General features: G+C 42.2%; 1 protein-coding gene across 1 annotated transcript; it reads left to right on the top strand.

Annotated features, from left to right (window-relative positions):
• ube4a (ubiquitination factor E4A (UFD2 homolog, yeast)) lies at nucleotides 1-14829 on the top strand. The gene is made up of 20 exons (XM_054795122.1): nucleotides 1-136; nucleotides 602-775; nucleotides 1215-1391; nucleotides 3076-3188; nucleotides 5145-5297; nucleotides 5372-5531; nucleotides 5602-5804; nucleotides 5878-6069; nucleotides 6147-6480; nucleotides 7329-7455; nucleotides 7538-7845; nucleotides 7938-8070; nucleotides 8163-8353; nucleotides 8492-8592; nucleotides 8741-8854; nucleotides 10849-11023; nucleotides 11107-11287; nucleotides 11382-11529; nucleotides 11606-11763; nucleotides 13492-14829. The coding sequence occupies exons 2-20, from the start codon at nucleotides 643-645 to the stop codon at nucleotides 13631-13633; spliced, it is 3243 nt and encodes a 1080-aa protein (XP_054651097.1). The 5' UTR covers nucleotides 1-136; nucleotides 602-642; the 3' UTR covers nucleotides 13634-14829.
• Nucleotides 14830-16229: the final 1400 nt, after the last annotated feature.

The following is a 16229-nucleotide window of genomic DNA, read 5'->3' as shown; positions in this document are numbered from 1 at the left end:
ATTGAGTTCCGTCTCATGTTGATGACGTCACATCGTATATCGCCTGTAGGCAGCTAACAGGATACGTGGTGGTCCAGAAAAGACAAGAAGGTTGATTTTTTTGGGTTCTAAAACAGACGTTTTGCCCGTCAGACAGGTACGGCGGTATACCTTCGTCCGTCCGGATGCATAACATGTCATGTCTTTTTACTATCAACAGATGAAATCGATGTCGACGCAGCCATGAACAACTTAGCTTGTTGCTTTCTACGCTAGCTAAAGCGCTAGAGTGATTAGCCGTCTGCCAGCTAGCAAAACAATCAAACTGTTTGATGTCATCGCTCAAATACACTAACTGGCCTCACGAAATACATGAAATCCACGTTTAAGAAAGGCTGCGAAAGCGAGGTAACATTTAAAGCCACCGGAGAGTTGACGTAGTGGCTACAGCACTGCGTTCCAAATAGCAGTGCCGTATTTTTAACCGTGTTTGACATATGCAGTACCTACAATGTCCTCCTCATGTAACAATAATTTAATGCCGTATTTTTAACCATGTTTGACATACGCTGTACCTATAATGTCCTCACCATGTAACAATGAAGTGTGTGTATTCTTTAAGACTATGGTCTTGGATGGACTTGAGTGTTGAGCCTTAGTGAGATGACTGACCAGGGCAACAACAACAACCACAACATCTCCTGCAACCCCTTCGCCGCCCTCTTCAGCTCGTTGGCTGATGCCAAGCAGTTTGCATCAGGCCAGAAATCTGCACAGTTACCCACTGAGCAGCCACGTAAGTAAAGTAGAGCAGAAACCCCTCACTAAGCCGTTAAAACGGCACTCCATACACATAAATCCAGCCAGCCAGCCATTTTTTTTTATACCGCTTCTCCTCATAGGATCACAGTTGACAAGCAACCATTTGCACGCACATTCACACCTATGTATAATTTACAGTCTACAATTAGCCTACCATGCATGTGGGAGGTGTGGGTTGCTCAGGGCTGTGGGAGATGAAAACCCACGCACACACAGGGAGAACATGCAAACTCCACACAGAGATGTTCCAACGCAGATTCGAACCGGAACTCCGGCTTCCTTCATACACATAAATACCATATTTCCTTAAATAGAGACCATTCATGAACTGCATGAGAGTACGGTGCGTTTATCGAAGCTAGTAGTTAGGAATATCTATCTAAAATATGGATAATCTGTGTGTTCCACTGTAGAAGATGACTCAGGAGACAGCCAATCAGAGTCGGAGAACTCCGTGTCGGACAGCGTCGACGACAACGACGACTCGGTGGCCGAGATAAGCCGCTCCTTCCGATCCCGACAGGAACTGTGTGAGCAGCTCAATGTCAATCACATGATCCAGCGTATCTTCCTCATCACTTTGGACAACAGTAAGTACACATCAGGACGTGCATGTTTGCTTACTGTGAGCAGCGTACACGTCTGGTAGGATGGTATCAAATCAGAATTGTATTATATAATACTCTGTAATATTAATTCATATTTACATAATATTGTTATATAATATTCTTATTTATTTTTATGTGTTAACTGCTATTTTTTAGTTTTTTGGTGTTATTTTATAGTTTTTTTTTTCCTTTTTTGGGCATATTTCCAAATAAATGTTTCTATTTTAAAATGTAATTTTATAATGATAAGTTTTATAGTTTATAATATTTTTCTAATGAGACTATTTGTGATGTGTTTGTAAAAGCAAATTAAGTCATTCAATACCAGAGACGCATTGATTCGTTTTTATAAACCCGGAAGGCCTTTATTTGGGCTGATAGTGTCAGGGCCGTGTGCGTAAATGTTCCACAAATGATGGGCTTTTCTTTTGTTGTGCTTTGTTTGTGCTGTTGTGTGTTATTACACAACAGTACTCCCTCATAAAATAATTAGATTACAAGTATACGTAATGTTTTGATGGCGTTAATGTCATCATGTAGTTAAGTATTTTTTAAATATCCGTCTGGAATTACAGCAATTCATTTTCATCTTAACTTTGTCCCCGTTTTGAGTCTTTGCGACCACATTTAAATCAAACAGATTTTGCTAAGCTTATGTTCATCTCAAATGTGCCACCAATTAGGAAAACTGTAGAAACATGCTCACTAAAAATGGAAACGTGTGCCTTGATGCACAATCAAGGGTCATTAAATGTGGACGCTGCTTTCATGAGCCACTTTGCATTGACCATTTATGGCAAATTGGGGTGGGGTGGAGTTGCATTTTTTTTTTTTTTTAGGTCTTCACTTTTTTTTAGGTCTGAATATTTTTGTCCGTGCGCACATGTTGGGTTTCTGTTGTACGCACACTTTCAGTCAGACTTCCACGCACAGTTTTATAGTTGAGGGCCCTGGAGAGATGCAGCCATGTTGCAGAGTCCCGCTGGGGGGGGGAAAAGTGTCTCATAAGTAGTTAGCAAGTTAACAACAGAGGAGGAGTGATGATGCTAATTTGAGTTAAGATAATGAAGCAGTCATCGATAACTGTCGAGAAGCTAAGAAATACGAAAGAATTTTTTTGTATTGCAATCTACCCCGTACTTCATCAATATGTATTTAGTTTAGATTTGGTTTTAAAAAGTATTTTTCTTCAGAGAAGATCTTATATTTGGGTCAGTACGGTAGATGTAAACATATCAAATACAGCGGCAAATAACCCCAAGCCTGTCTGTTCAAGATCTGATTTGGTTTGTTTGCCCCCGCCATCCCAATCAGTCCATAGAACCCTAATTGTGTCATATGGTGAAGTCATATTTAGACTTTCTGCGAACAGAAACATGATTCATCACCGTTACACGGTAGGAAGTGTCACTTTGAGTGTACTAGCTCAGGATGAGTCACTATTTTCGGGAAGCACGGCACAGAAAAAGCCCCAAGCTGTCCGCTGTACAGACGCTCACACACGCACGTTTGTACGCAGCACTAAAATCAATTTCTCCTTTGCTGAAATAAACCACAAACTTGGGAATTGAATCCTCTTTTTATTTATTTTTTTGGTCAAATGTTGAGCTGTTCCGCTTCTTTCAAGTGCGATTAAATCCATGCTTATTTTAATCTTTACCTCTAGGTGACCCCAGTCTGAGAGGGGGCAATGGGATCCCGCCTCGATGTGTTTACTTGGAGGAGATGGCGGCTGATCTGGATGGACAGGACTGGCTGGACATGGACAACATAGAGCAGGTTGAGCGTCTACGCTTTCAAAATGTTTCTCTTGCAATCACAAAAAATCCTTAGGTGCCTGACAGCTTGACCCGTTTTACAACATCAAAGGTAAAATACAGGTCACTGGTGTGTGTGTGAGTGACGGGGAGAAAAACTTTGAGAGAAGTCATATGGCGCTACCTGTTGGTGTGCATCTGTAAATCTCTAGACCGCAAATATAAGATGACACTTCTTTTTCAGACCTTTTCTGAGGTCTTATGTTCGCGAATAATGGTTTTCAAGACCTGTTACCAGGCAAAAAAAGTCCAAATTAATCTTGCCTTAACTCATTCAATACCAAATACATATTTATACTTTTGGGTTTTTTTTAACCCGAACGCTCGCACCCCAAGGATGTATTTATACGTCTTTTAAGTTTTTTTTGCGCGAGAGGCAAAAAAAGGCAATGACACAAGTGCAAAATAAAAGAGGTGACTTTTCATGCAGTTTTAAGCCATAAAAACGACCACAATGTGGCAGAAGTGTATTTGATAAGAGCTCGGCAGGGATCTTTAGCATTGGAAAAACACACTCAACAGCAAGGAGGAAGTGAGAGAGCGTGGAGGAGTGTAGCGTGCAGAAGCTTACGCATTGTAGGAGAATTATAACGCATGCATTGTAAATAATTCATGGTGTTTTATTTGTAAATTGATGTAAAATAACCCTTTTTGTGTTGTTTATGTTGTGGTATAGTTGTTTAGATATTTGAGCTGTCACAAAAGAGAAAAAAATAGTGTCAAAGTGAAAGTTAAAAATGGAAGTTGAAGTGTATCTTTTCACAAAAAATTGTTTTTCCCTTTTTTTGTTGGCAACTGATAGTTTCCTGAAACTTGCCTACAGTCATGGAAAAAATGATTAGAGCACCCGTTGTTTCTTGTTCATTTTAATGGCTGATACGACTAAAGGTAAAAATGGCTGGGATTGAATGAGTTCATCACGTTTTTAAAATCACTGAAATTACATGCACATTGCAATACAAAAATTCTAGGTTGCCTGACTGCCGGATATGTTTTTGAATTTTTTTTTAAACATCATCAAAAGAAAAAGAAAATACAGGTCACTAGCGTATGTGTGAGTGACGGGAAGAAAAGCACTGAGAATAGTTGTGTGGCGCCACCTTTTGTTTGCATGTATAAATCTCTAGACCCCAAATATAAGACGAGCGTACTTTTTCAGACCTTTTTCGAGGTCTAAAAGAAGGCATTATGTTTGTGTCAATACAGTTAGCAAATATAACACCTGCTTATGGGGCGACAAAAAGACAAACGTTATCATTTTTTAGAATCATACCAGTGAAATGATGTGAAAAAATGTCTTGGTTGCACAACAGCTTGACCCGTTTTTGGAGACATATTTTTTAAGACAACATCAAAGGCAAACAAAGATGTCAGTGACAACCGGTAGATTGCAGTAAATCAAATCTATCAGATTCCCGTGTGATGACTCTGCTTCATTGATCACTACTATCTTAAAATTTGCAGTAACTCCTCCTCTGTCGTTTGATAACATCGCAACAACATATCAATCACTGCTGCATCTCTACAGGTCGCTGTTGTGCGTGTGTGTGAGTGACGGGAAGAAAAGCTCAGAAAATAGCTTGAATAGGTTTGTTTTGTCTTTGGATTGAACATATTTGTAGTTTCTTATACTCAAGATTTTGTCTGAGCTGAAGGTAGCTATGCCTTAAAAAAAATAAAAACTTGTCTGAATATAACAACCTAAACATATAAGCTCTGAGAGAAGTTGCTTAGGGTGAGAAATCGTGTGGTTTGCATGTACTGTATATCTCTAGACGCGGAATATTAGATGATCGACTGTCCTATGTTGATATCAAATACGGTAGCTGTGCAGTTAAACATCTAGATTCTACACGGGGGCACCACAAGCGTTGACGCATTTAGGTTTGTGTTTGTGCTGTTTTCTTTCCCCTTCCAGGCTCTTTTTAATCGGTTGCTGCTGCTAGAACCAGGAAACCACCTCATCTACATGACATCCTGCAGCGCCGTGAACCTCTCCGCTGACCGTGACGCCGGAGAGAAGTGTGCCATCCCTTACCTTTTCGCTTGTTATCAGAGGGCAAAGGAAGAGGTCAGACATTCTTTGACTGGCTCATGTTGCCCCTTCTCCATGATTTAGTCACCATTCTATTTTCTCACCCTCAGGTGACTAAGGTACCAGAGAAGTTGTTGCCGTTCTCTGTTCGCTGTAAGAACCTGACGGTCTCGAACACGCGGACAGTCCTGCTCACGCCAGAGATCTATGTCAACCAGCTGGTGTACGAGCAGCTTCTGGACCTGCTGTTGGATGCTTTCAGCCGAGCACGTGTGTTCTGGAGTGAGCTCATTTTGTCATGATGAAGCATCGTTTGTAATCGTCACTGATGTCGTTTCAGAGCCCGAGGAGGTGGTGGAGTTTGTTGAGGAGGTGGTTGCCGGCTTGCTCTCTGATCAAGAGGTGCGGACATTCGAGGAGGTGATGGTCCCGGTGCTTGACATCCTTCAGGGAAGAATCAAGGACTTGGATCTGTGTCAGCCGCTCTTATACTTCTACCTTGATGTCCTTCTTTACTTCAGCCACCAGAATGATATTGCCAAGGTCAGGAGGTGCTCATTGATGTTTCATTTGCTCACATTACCAGAAAGTGTCCTCTGATGTTTGATGTTTGCAGGTATTGATGGAGCACAGTCAGCCCAAAGATCCAGCAAATGGTTTGTTGTACCAGAAGAGCCTTTTAGGAACCGTGTTGAGCATCTCTTGCTTGCTGAAAACCCCAGGTGTGGTGGAGGGGCATGGCTACTTCCTCAACCCCTCCCGCTCTAGCTCTCAGGAGGCTACGGTCCAGGAGGCCAACGTCCACCAGGTGAGTGCTTCCGACTGTCTCAACCACACTGATTGACCACCAGTGACGGCATCAAGACTCAACGACTTCTTTTGCAGTTCATGGGGCAATTTCACGACAAGGTGCACCAAATCTTTAAAAACTTGCTCCAACGCTCTAGTGACACGCGCCACCTGCTGCTGTCATGGTTGGGAAACTGTCTGCACGCCAACGCCGGTCGGGCCAAGATTTGGGCCAATCAGATGCCAGAGATCTTCTTTCAAATGTACGCCTCGGATGCGTTCTTCTTAAATTTGGGCGCAGCGCTGTTGAAGCTGTGCCAGCCCTTCTGCCGGCCGCGCTCGCCCAAACTGCTCACATTTAACCCGACGTACTGTGCAGTCAGAGAGCTGAGTGAAGAGGAGAGGCGCAATCGCAATGTGCATGCCAGAGGTAAGCACACAAGCGCTGGTAAATACATTTTATTTGAATATATTTGATATTTATTGTTATGCACATTTGGAGCGGCCGAGCAGAAGGTGACAGAGAAGAAGATAAAAGAAGACAGAGACAACAGCAATAACAGAAGCAAAGAACAGGACTACATCATAAATACTAAATACTGTTTTAAGCATTATTAGAGCCCTCTAGACATGAAATACCATGCTAGGAGCCACTTTTACACTTGTAATACCCAATATAGTAGGCATAATAATAGAAAATAAATAAGACGTAACATAGACTCACACGTTAGCAATGAAAGCATACTTCCCGCAGTGGCTATTGTCTCATCAGTGTAACGTTACTGACACCTAGTGACCACTGTAGAGTACTACTGTAATGCATCCATTTGTGGTGAAGGAGAAACTCGCTTCGGCGATGCACTTCAATTGCTTTTTAACAAGCGGGAAACACGTACGCCGTGTACATTCACACAGGAGCCGCTGCCACAACTCATGCCAGTCACTGCACTCGCCACTGCTAACCTGAGGCGAACACTCATCTTTACAAAGTCGCCTCTAGCTAGCTGACGTCACACACGTCACTTACCAGGCACGCAACAAGTCACAAGTATTACACTACTTATCACGTATGCTGAGTGACATTTTTATGCTTCAAAATGCTTAATCTAGGCCAAGAATATGCAAATGTGATTAAATATGCCGATTTGTTTGACTAATAGAAGGCTGTGGTCAACCATGAAATGTATTTCTTTTGAAAAACCGTGATAGAGTGAAGCTGTAAAGTGGCGAGGGACAGCTGTACATCACATTTCGTAATGGAATGTGTCCTACACCTAGGTCTCGACAAAGAAACCTGTCTGACCCCCGTGCCATCGCAGCCCCCACTGGAGCCTGCTGAGTCCTACAGCCTGCTCACGGAAAATCTCGTCCTCACGCAGGTCACCCTGCACCTCGGCTTCCACAGGTTCATAGACGTTTTGGGAAAGAACGTTAAAAAAAAAATAAAATCCTCACAGTCCCATTTAGTCCACCTTGTTTTTGTGCAGACTTCACGAGCAACTGGTCAAGATGAACCAGTCCCTCCACCGGCTCCAGGTGACATGCCAGGAGGCCCATCATGCAGGAAGCCCCATGTCAGGTCAGCTCTTGGAGCAGTTTGAACGCCTGATGACGGTCTACTTGTCAACCAAAGCCGCCACCACGCAGCCCGCCATGCTGCAATGCTGCCTTAATCTCCACGCATCCATTGCTGCTCTGCTGGTTCAGCTTGCTGTGGGAAACCAAGGCCCCGAACATGTAGCACTCAGTTTTCCGCTGCCCTCCCTGCAAAGCACCATGCTCTGCTTTGTACCAGGTAAGGTTGAGATGTAAGATTTATACCGTAAATGACTACGAAATGTGTGCTATGTAATGAGGTATTTTGCAGCGCCTTCCTGTGTTTTGCAGAGTTTTTTGCAGAGAACTTGGGAGATTTTTTCATCTTCCTGCATCGGTTTGCTGATGACGTTTTGGAGAGCTCTGCTGAAAGTCTGGAGCAGATTCTTAACTTCATCACAGTCTTCATGGGTAATGTGGAGAGGTAGGATTTGCTCATGTCCAGATAAAACAAAATGCTGTTGACAAAAAGCCTTTAATAGTTCAGCATGAACTCTGCTTTGACATCCACAACAGGATGAAGAACCCACATTTAAGAGCAAACCTCGCTGAGGTCTTGGAGGCAGTGATGCCCCATATGGAGCCTGTGGCGCCTGGTGCTCCTCAGCCTATCGTCTTCCAGCGAGAGAGAGTCTTCTGCTCTTACAAATATGCACCTCAGTTGGCAGAAGCCCTCATCACTGTGTTTGTTGACATTGAGTTTACGGGTGAGGTACAAATCTAAACCCTATGTAGCATTCAGCTTCTGATATTTGCCACAGCACTGACTGTATCGCTAGATATAGTAAAAACAAAAATGGTTGCATTCTTCACAACCTTTCCTTTCCTTTTCTGTTTTTCTCCAGGTGATCCTCATCAGTTTGAACAGAAGTTCAATTACAGAAGACCCATGTATCCCATCCTCAAGTTCATGTGGGGCGAAAATAACTACAGAGAGAGTATCAAGGTATGAGAAGGAGTCTGCTTTTGATGGTTATTTTCATCCCAATTTGGGAAAAAAAGGTTCTTGGTATTCAACCCTGGTGTATTAATAAAACAGTGCTTTTGTTTTGAGATACTCAAGTGTTTTTTCAAATGTTCTCGACATCCCTCAGCATCTGGCAGACTACGCATCTAAGAACCTGGAGGCCATGAATCCTCCTCTGTTCCTCAGGTTCCTGAACTTGCTGATGAATGATGCCATTTTCCTTTTAGACGAGGCGATCCAGGTGAGGCAAACATCATGTGTCCCAAAAACATATCATCCCTGTCTGATGAAAGCCATGTATATCATTCTAATTGAGACACAAAAAACACACTTTCTAATAAAATGCATATTGTCGCTGTCCAATGGAATACAGAAGACGCGTGTATCTCATCCCCAAGTGTGTCCCAAATGCGTACCGTTGCTGTACATGAAAGCCAATGTCTCAAATGTGGATCGCCACTGTACGATGGAAACTCTGTATGTCCCAAACACGTATCATTGCTGGACAATGAAAACCATGTATGTCCCAAATGCGTATTGTCACTTTACAATGAAAACCATGTATGTCCCAAATGCGTATTGTCGCTTTACAATGAAAACCATGTATGTCCCAAATCCATATCGTGGCTGGACGATAAAAATCATGTATGTCCCAAATGCGTATTGTCGCTGTGCGATGAAAACTATGGATGTCCCTTTTTTTGAAGCAATAAAATACTCTTATGGCAACGTATTTCACAAATACACCACAAACTATTACTCAGCTTTAGCAACAGAACCTATGTTTTTGCTGTATGTACGTTGTAAGTGTACATTTTAATGATTTGATATGTATTGGATATACATTGTAAACACATTGTTATGTCAGGCTAACCAATATTTTATGAGTTGTCTAAAAATACAGTATGTGGCAAGTGGGGGGATTGCTCGTCACACTTAAATGTTTCAGGTCATCAAACAAATGTAAATATTAGTCAATGACAACACAAATGAACACAAAATGCAGTTTTGAAATGAAACTTTATTATTAAGGGAGAAAAAAAATCCAAAGCTACATGTCCCTGTGTGATAAAGTGATTGCCCCCTAAAGCTAATAAGTGGTTGGCCCCCCTTTGCAGCAACAACTGCAATCAAGCGTTTGTGATAACTTGCAATGAGTCTCTTCCAGCGCTGGGGAGGAATTTAGCAGAATTGTTGTCATTCAGCCACATTGGAGGCTTTTCCTTTTTAAGGTCATGCCACAGCATCTCAATAGGATCCAGATCAGGACTTGGACTAGACCACTCCAAAGTCTTCAGCCATTCAGAGGTGGACTTGCTGGTGTGTTTTGGATCATTGTCCTGCTGCAGAACCCAAGTTGTTTTCAGCTTGAGGTCACCAACAGATGGCCGGACATTCTCCTTCAGCAAAACTCATGCTTCCATTCATCACAGCAAGTCTTCCAGGTCCTGAAGACCATCACACTACCACCACCATATTTTACTGTTGCTATGATGTTCTTTTTCTGAAATGCCGGATGTAATGGGACACACGCCTTCCAAAAAGTTCAACTTTTGAGTATTTTCCCAAATGTCTTGGGGATCATCAAGATAAATGTTGTTTTTGTTCAGCAGTGGTTTTGGTCTTGGAACTCTGCCATGCAGGCCATTTTTGCCCAGTGTCTTTCTCATGGTGGAGTCATGAACACTGACCTTAACTGAGGCAAGTGAGGCCTGCAGTTCTTTGGATGTTGTGGGGTCTTTTGTGACCTCCCGGATGAGTCATGGCTGTGCTCTTGGGGTCATTTTGGTTGGCCGGCCACTCCTGGGAAGGTTCACCACTGTTTCATGTTTTGGTCATTTGTGGATAATGGCTCTCACTGTGGTTGGCTGGAGTCCCAAAGCTTTAGAAATGGCTTTATAGCCTTTTCTGCGCTGATAGATCTAAATTCATCTCAGTTAAATTATGTTTTAATGGGGGGGGGGGCAATCACGTTCACACACTGGGCCATGTAGCGTTGGATTTTTTTTTTCTCCCTGCATTTTGTGTTCAGTTGTGTTGTCATTGACTAATATTTACATTTGTTTGATGATCTGAAACATTTAAGTGTGACAACATGCAAAAAAAAAAAAAGAAACCGGGAAGGGGGCAAACACGTACACTTCACAGTACATGCAGAACAACAGGATAAAATCTTAAAGTCGAGAGATGAGATCTATGAGTGTTAAGAATTGATAGTAATGTTTGATCTTGCAGTACCTGAGTAAAATCAAGATCCTGCAGCTGGAGCGGGATCGAGGGGAGTGGGATGACCTGGCCCCCGATGCTCGACGAGAGAGGGAGTCAAGCCTGCAGATGTTTGGACAGCTGGGCCGCTTCCACAACATCATGTCTAACGAGACCATCGGCACGCTGGCCTTCCTCACCTCAGGTCAGACTGGAAAGATTGTATCGTTCAAACGTAGCTGCTTTTCTTTTAGCAACAACGTCCCAGCTTTTTTTTCATGACTCCAGAGATTAAGGGCATCTTTGTGCACCCTTTCCTGGCTGAGAGGATCATCTCCATGCTCAACTACTTCCTACAGCACCTGGTGGGTCCCAAGATGGGCGCTCTCAAAGTGAAGGACTTCAGCGAGTTTGACTTCAAGCCCCAGCAGCTGGTCTCTGACATCTGCACCATCTACCTGAACTTGGGGTATGTGGCGGTGAACACTCTTCTTGTTGGCTGGAGGTGAAATGTAGTAGTTTTGGTTTCCAGATACACACCTATTTGTGTATTTCTTTGGCAGCGATGAGGAGAATTTCTGCGCTACAGTCCCAAAGGATGGACGATCGTACTCCCCTACCCTCTTCTCCCAGACGCAGAGGGTACTAAAGAAGATCAACAAGCCCGGGGACATGATTGTGGCCTTTGGACTCCTTGCTGATAAAATAAAGGTATGACTGCACTCATATAAATAAAATGTGTATCTCTAAATCCTACAAGCTTGCTGTTACTCTGCCTGTACTCCAGTCCCATGCAGATAGACAACAGCAGGAGGAGGAGACTTACGCAGATGCCCCAGAAGAGTTCTTAGACCCCATCATGTCCACACTGATGCTCGACCCAGTTCTTCTCCCTTCCTCCAACGTCACAGTTGACCGCTCGACTATAGCAAGACATCTCCTCAGGTTAGTGACACAGAATGAGGGGGAGGTCCACGTCGTCCCGGCATTATGCTGCCTTCGGAGGTTGTATAAGGAAATGGAACGGTGAGCTGTTTTTAAGGACAGACTCCAAAAAGTACAAGATCATATAAATAACAGGAGCGTTCTGCTGTTGTTATTTTTTTGAGGAGCTACTGCAAGAAAATCTAGTCTGAGATCACTGAAAATGTCTGGAATGCTCTGCTGTGTTTAGGAATCTTCCACAAAAGCTCTAGTTAAAGATACTGTAACCCAGCCACCACCAAATGGCGGGCCTCAGTCTGGATCCGGATCCAGTGATGGCTCTTTACAGACCAGTGACCAATTAAAGTGAATGGGATATATAATAACACAGGTATTACGGCAAATGCGGTGACGTCGCTCAAAATGAGCCAACAAAACTGTTTGTTTACTGCTGGGAACCATCCATCCATCCATATTCTATGCTGCTAATCTTCCAGTGAGAACCATGGCTTGCTCAAAAGTTAGAAGTTGATGGAGAAAAGCCAACATTTAAAAGTGAAAGGACGGACCAATGTACTGTATGTTCATTCTTCCAGAATCCACAGCCAAACCGCTGTGTCTCTTGTGCTCTGAAACCGTAGAGCCCAGTATGACAAATCTAGGAGACTCATAGCACATTAATTTACAGCACAGCAACGTGCAAATGAGTCTTCACTAAGGATTGTATGAATATTGGAGCAAAACAACAACATCTTTCACTGACAGGAGAGTGGTGGAGGAGCGCTAAACAATGTACTGCTGCAGCTTTTCTGTTCAAGAAACACTTATTGAGTTGCTATTTAACATCGGGTTTTCTTTTTTCAGAGAAACCGGTGCAGTTTTGTTTAACTTAAAAATAAATTGTTTGTGCAGTCAAACCTTGTATTAATCATGTGAAATTTGGTCCCGTTTTCTTTTAAATGCAATTTAGGTGCCAAAATAAGTGCGTTGTTGAGCAGTGGTTGTCAATTATCTTATGTCATGCCCCCAGTGGGGGATAGAAGTATTTTTGTATATATTGACTATTTAGCAGCTGCACGGTGGACTAGTGGTTAGCATGTTGGCCACACAGTCACCGTCCGGAGATTGGGAAAACTTGGGTTCAAATCTCCGTTGTATGTGTGTGTGGGTTTTCTCCGGGTACTCCGGTTTCCTCCCACATTCCAAAAACATGCATGTTAGGTTCATTGGTGACTCTAAATTGTCCACTGTGGTTGTTTGTCTATATGTGCCCTGCGATTGGCTGGCGACCAGTCCAGGGTCCGAAGTTAGCTGGGATAGGCTCCAGCATCCCCGAGCCTAATGAGGAGAAGCGGCAGATAAAAATGGATGGATGGATGATTATTTAGCAATAGCAGAGGAAAATATCATTTGCATAATAATTTGGAACAGGAGTGCCTTACGCTTTATAAGGAACGAGTCAAAGATGACATCTGACTCTGCTGTTTTGTTTTGGGTTTTTTTTTACTGCAAAAATGCTTGTCAAAGAACCTCTACATGACAGGTTTGGCTCTAGGGTTTTTTCAGTAGGTCCTTACAAACAACAGGAAGCATTCACTGTTTTTATGAATCTACTGCAAAAAATGCTGGTCAAAGATCTGTAAATGAAGACAAATTGCCCAACACGAAGCCAGAGCATGATGACATGATGGACACATGGAAGTGTGTGTGTGTGTGCACGCTACATGATGAGTTGTGTGCTTGTTGCAGTGACCAGACCGACCCTTTCAACCGCAGTCCTCTCACCATGGACCAGATCAGGCCAAACGAGGAGCTCCGACGGCAGATCTTACAGTGGCTGGAAAAGCATAAGCAGGAGAGGCTGCAGACGGCAACGAGCGACAAGACTTGATAACCACGCCTTCCGTGCCTAACAATGACTGCATCCACGTTTGCTTCCACCGTTTATTTTGTTGATGAATACAACCTAGCATCCATGCTACAGACTGGAACGCCATGATGACAAGTTGTTTGGTTTTGACCTTCCTTGCTGATTATTCTACATACACTTACCAGCTAACAAGATTTTATACTGCAAACACACGTATTTTGTGTCGCTTTGATGGCAGAATTAGTATGTATATATATATATATATATATATATATATATATATATATATATATATATATATAGATAATCACACAATAACACATCAATAACAAGGCAGCACTTTGAATTCATGCTGCATGCTCGGTGTAAATCAAATTAGAAGTTAAGCTAAATTTATCTGTAGGTACAAATGTATTCATATTGGTGTGGATTTGATTTCTAAAGATTAATTGTATTTATTGTACACCTTGCAGTGACAACTGCGTAAGCACAGGAAATACGGCGTAAACAACACGCGAAAGTCCGCACTATGCAGAGCACAACGCTTCCGTTTTGAATGTGACAAATCGGAATATGCTTGATTGATTCCGTTTCAAGTTGGAAGTGCTCGCCGGTGCTTCACGGTTCCAGACAACTGGCACTACAAAGATGCGTGATATAGAAAATAATAGTAAATGTGAGTATGCAAATGTATGTATATATATATATATATATTATTTGGAGGTGCTGAACACTCACTTCTCTTGAAATCCCAATACAACACATTAAAGGCAGAGAGGGAGAAAGGTGGAATGCTAATGCAACGTTGCCAGTGTTTGAATCAACAAACGCAGTACTAGTAGGGGCGCTGGGGGTTGTTTTCTCGCCTGGTAGTGTTTATAATGCCAACACCATTCACCTTTCTGATCGCCCTTGAATCATTGACATGGAAACGGTTGACTGATGGACTGTAGCGCTTTTCAAAGGATTTGATGTTGTGCCGCTCAACGGTGCCTGACACGTTTTTATAGTGTTTTCCTTCAACACACGGAAAGCATAAAGATTTCATTTGAAGAAATGTGGTGTGATCATGGACTTAAATGTGAAGCAAGGATGACGTGTGCGTGCTTCACCTTTATTACCTTTAAGTGAAATGATGATGCTCTATTTTGTTTCATTGTCAAATTTTATTTTGAGTGTACAGTATGATTTAAAAAATAAATAAAACTAATGTGTGTTGCATAGCACATTTTCTATTTTATGCTAGTTTTACGTGTAAAGCTGAACTAACTTTGGAAAATTTACTGGGAGATGACGAGTCAAAGATCCTCGAAATGACAGGAGCGCTCTGCTGTTTTTAAGGAGCTGCTGCAAAAATGCAAGTCATAGATCCTCTGGGTGACAGCAGTGTGCTGCTGTTTTTAGGGAGCTGCTGCACAAATGCTAAAGATTCATGATATCACAGGAGCATTCTGCTGTTTTTAGGAATCCACTGCAAAAATACAGGCAAAAGAGCCTCCATATATAACAAGTGCTCTGCTGTTTTTAAAGAGCTACTGCAAAAACCAATAGAGATTCTCTAACATGAACACCCTGTTTTAAGGGATCTACTGTGAAAAACCTAATGAAAGCCTCAGGAGCAAGCTGCTGTTTTTAGGAATTTGCAAAAATACAAGTCAACGATCCTCCAATGACAAGCACTCTGCTGTTTTTAAGGAGCGACTCACTAAAAGATTCTCTTAACACGAACACACTATTGTTTTCAGGAATCTACTGCAAAAACAGCAAAGGTAATCTATATAACAGGAGTGTTCTGCTGTTTTTAGGAATCTACACAACCATTTGCTGTTCTTACGACTGTGCTGCAAAATTGCAAGACATAAATCCGCTGTATGACAGCAGTACGCTGCTGTTTTTAGGAATGTACTGCAAAAATACAAGATAAAGATCCTCTATATAACAAGTGCTCTGCTGTTTTTAAGGAGCTACTGCAAAAACTAATAAGAGATTCCCTAACACGACCACACTTAAGGGATCTAACGCAAAAAAAACAGTTTCTCTAAATATACCAGCAGCACACTGCTGTTTTTAGGAACTGCTGTTTTTACATGTCAAAGATCCTCTTAATGATGAGTGCTCTGCTATTTTAAGGAGCTATGGCAAAAATATTGAAAGATTCTCTAAGGTGAACACACTACTGTTTGTATGACTCTACTGCAAAAATGCTAATCAAAAAATCTCTGTATAACAGGAGTATGCTACTGTTTTTAGGAATCTCCATCAAAACTACGTGTTAAACATGCTGTATGACGGGCGCATTTTGCTTTTTTTAGGGACCTACTGCTAAAAGGGCAAAGATAATCTCTACGACAGGAGTGCTAACACGACCACACTTAAGGGATCTAACGCAAAAAAAACAGTTTCTCTAAATATACCAGCAGCACACTGCTGTTTTTAGGAACTGCTGTTTTTACATGTCAAAGATCCTCTTAATGATGAGTGCTCTGCTATTTTAAGGAGCTATGGCAAAAATATTGAAAGATTCTCTAAGGTGAACACACTACTGTTTGTATGACTCTACTGCAAAAATGCTAATCAAAAAATCTCTGTATAACAGGAGTATGCTACTGTTTTTAGG

This window comes from Dunckerocampus dactyliophorus, chromosome 12 (genome assembly GCF_027744805.1).
Source record: "Dunckerocampus dactyliophorus isolate RoL2022-P2 chromosome 12, RoL_Ddac_1.1, whole genome shotgun sequence".
NCBI lineage: Eukaryota > Metazoa > Chordata > Actinopteri > Syngnathiformes > Syngnathidae > Dunckerocampus > Dunckerocampus dactyliophorus.
This window is presented reverse-complemented; position numbering and strand designations above follow the sequence as displayed.

What these genes read in the sequence shown, in the direction of transcription:
- ube4a (XM_054795122.1), top strand. Translation starts at nt 643, where the DNA reads ATGACTGACCAGGGCAACAACAACAACCACAACATCTCCTGCAACCCC. An exon ending in GTTACCCACTGAGCAGCCAC is followed by an intron (nt 776 to 1,214) that starts GTAAGTAAAGTA and finishes GTTCCACTGTAG; the next exon opens with AAGATGACTCAGGAGACAGC. An exon ending in GGATGCTTTCAGCCGAGCAC is followed by an intron (nt 5,532 to 5,601) that starts GTGTGTTCTGGA and finishes ATGTCGTTTCAG; the next exon opens with AGCCCGAGGAGGTGGTGGAG.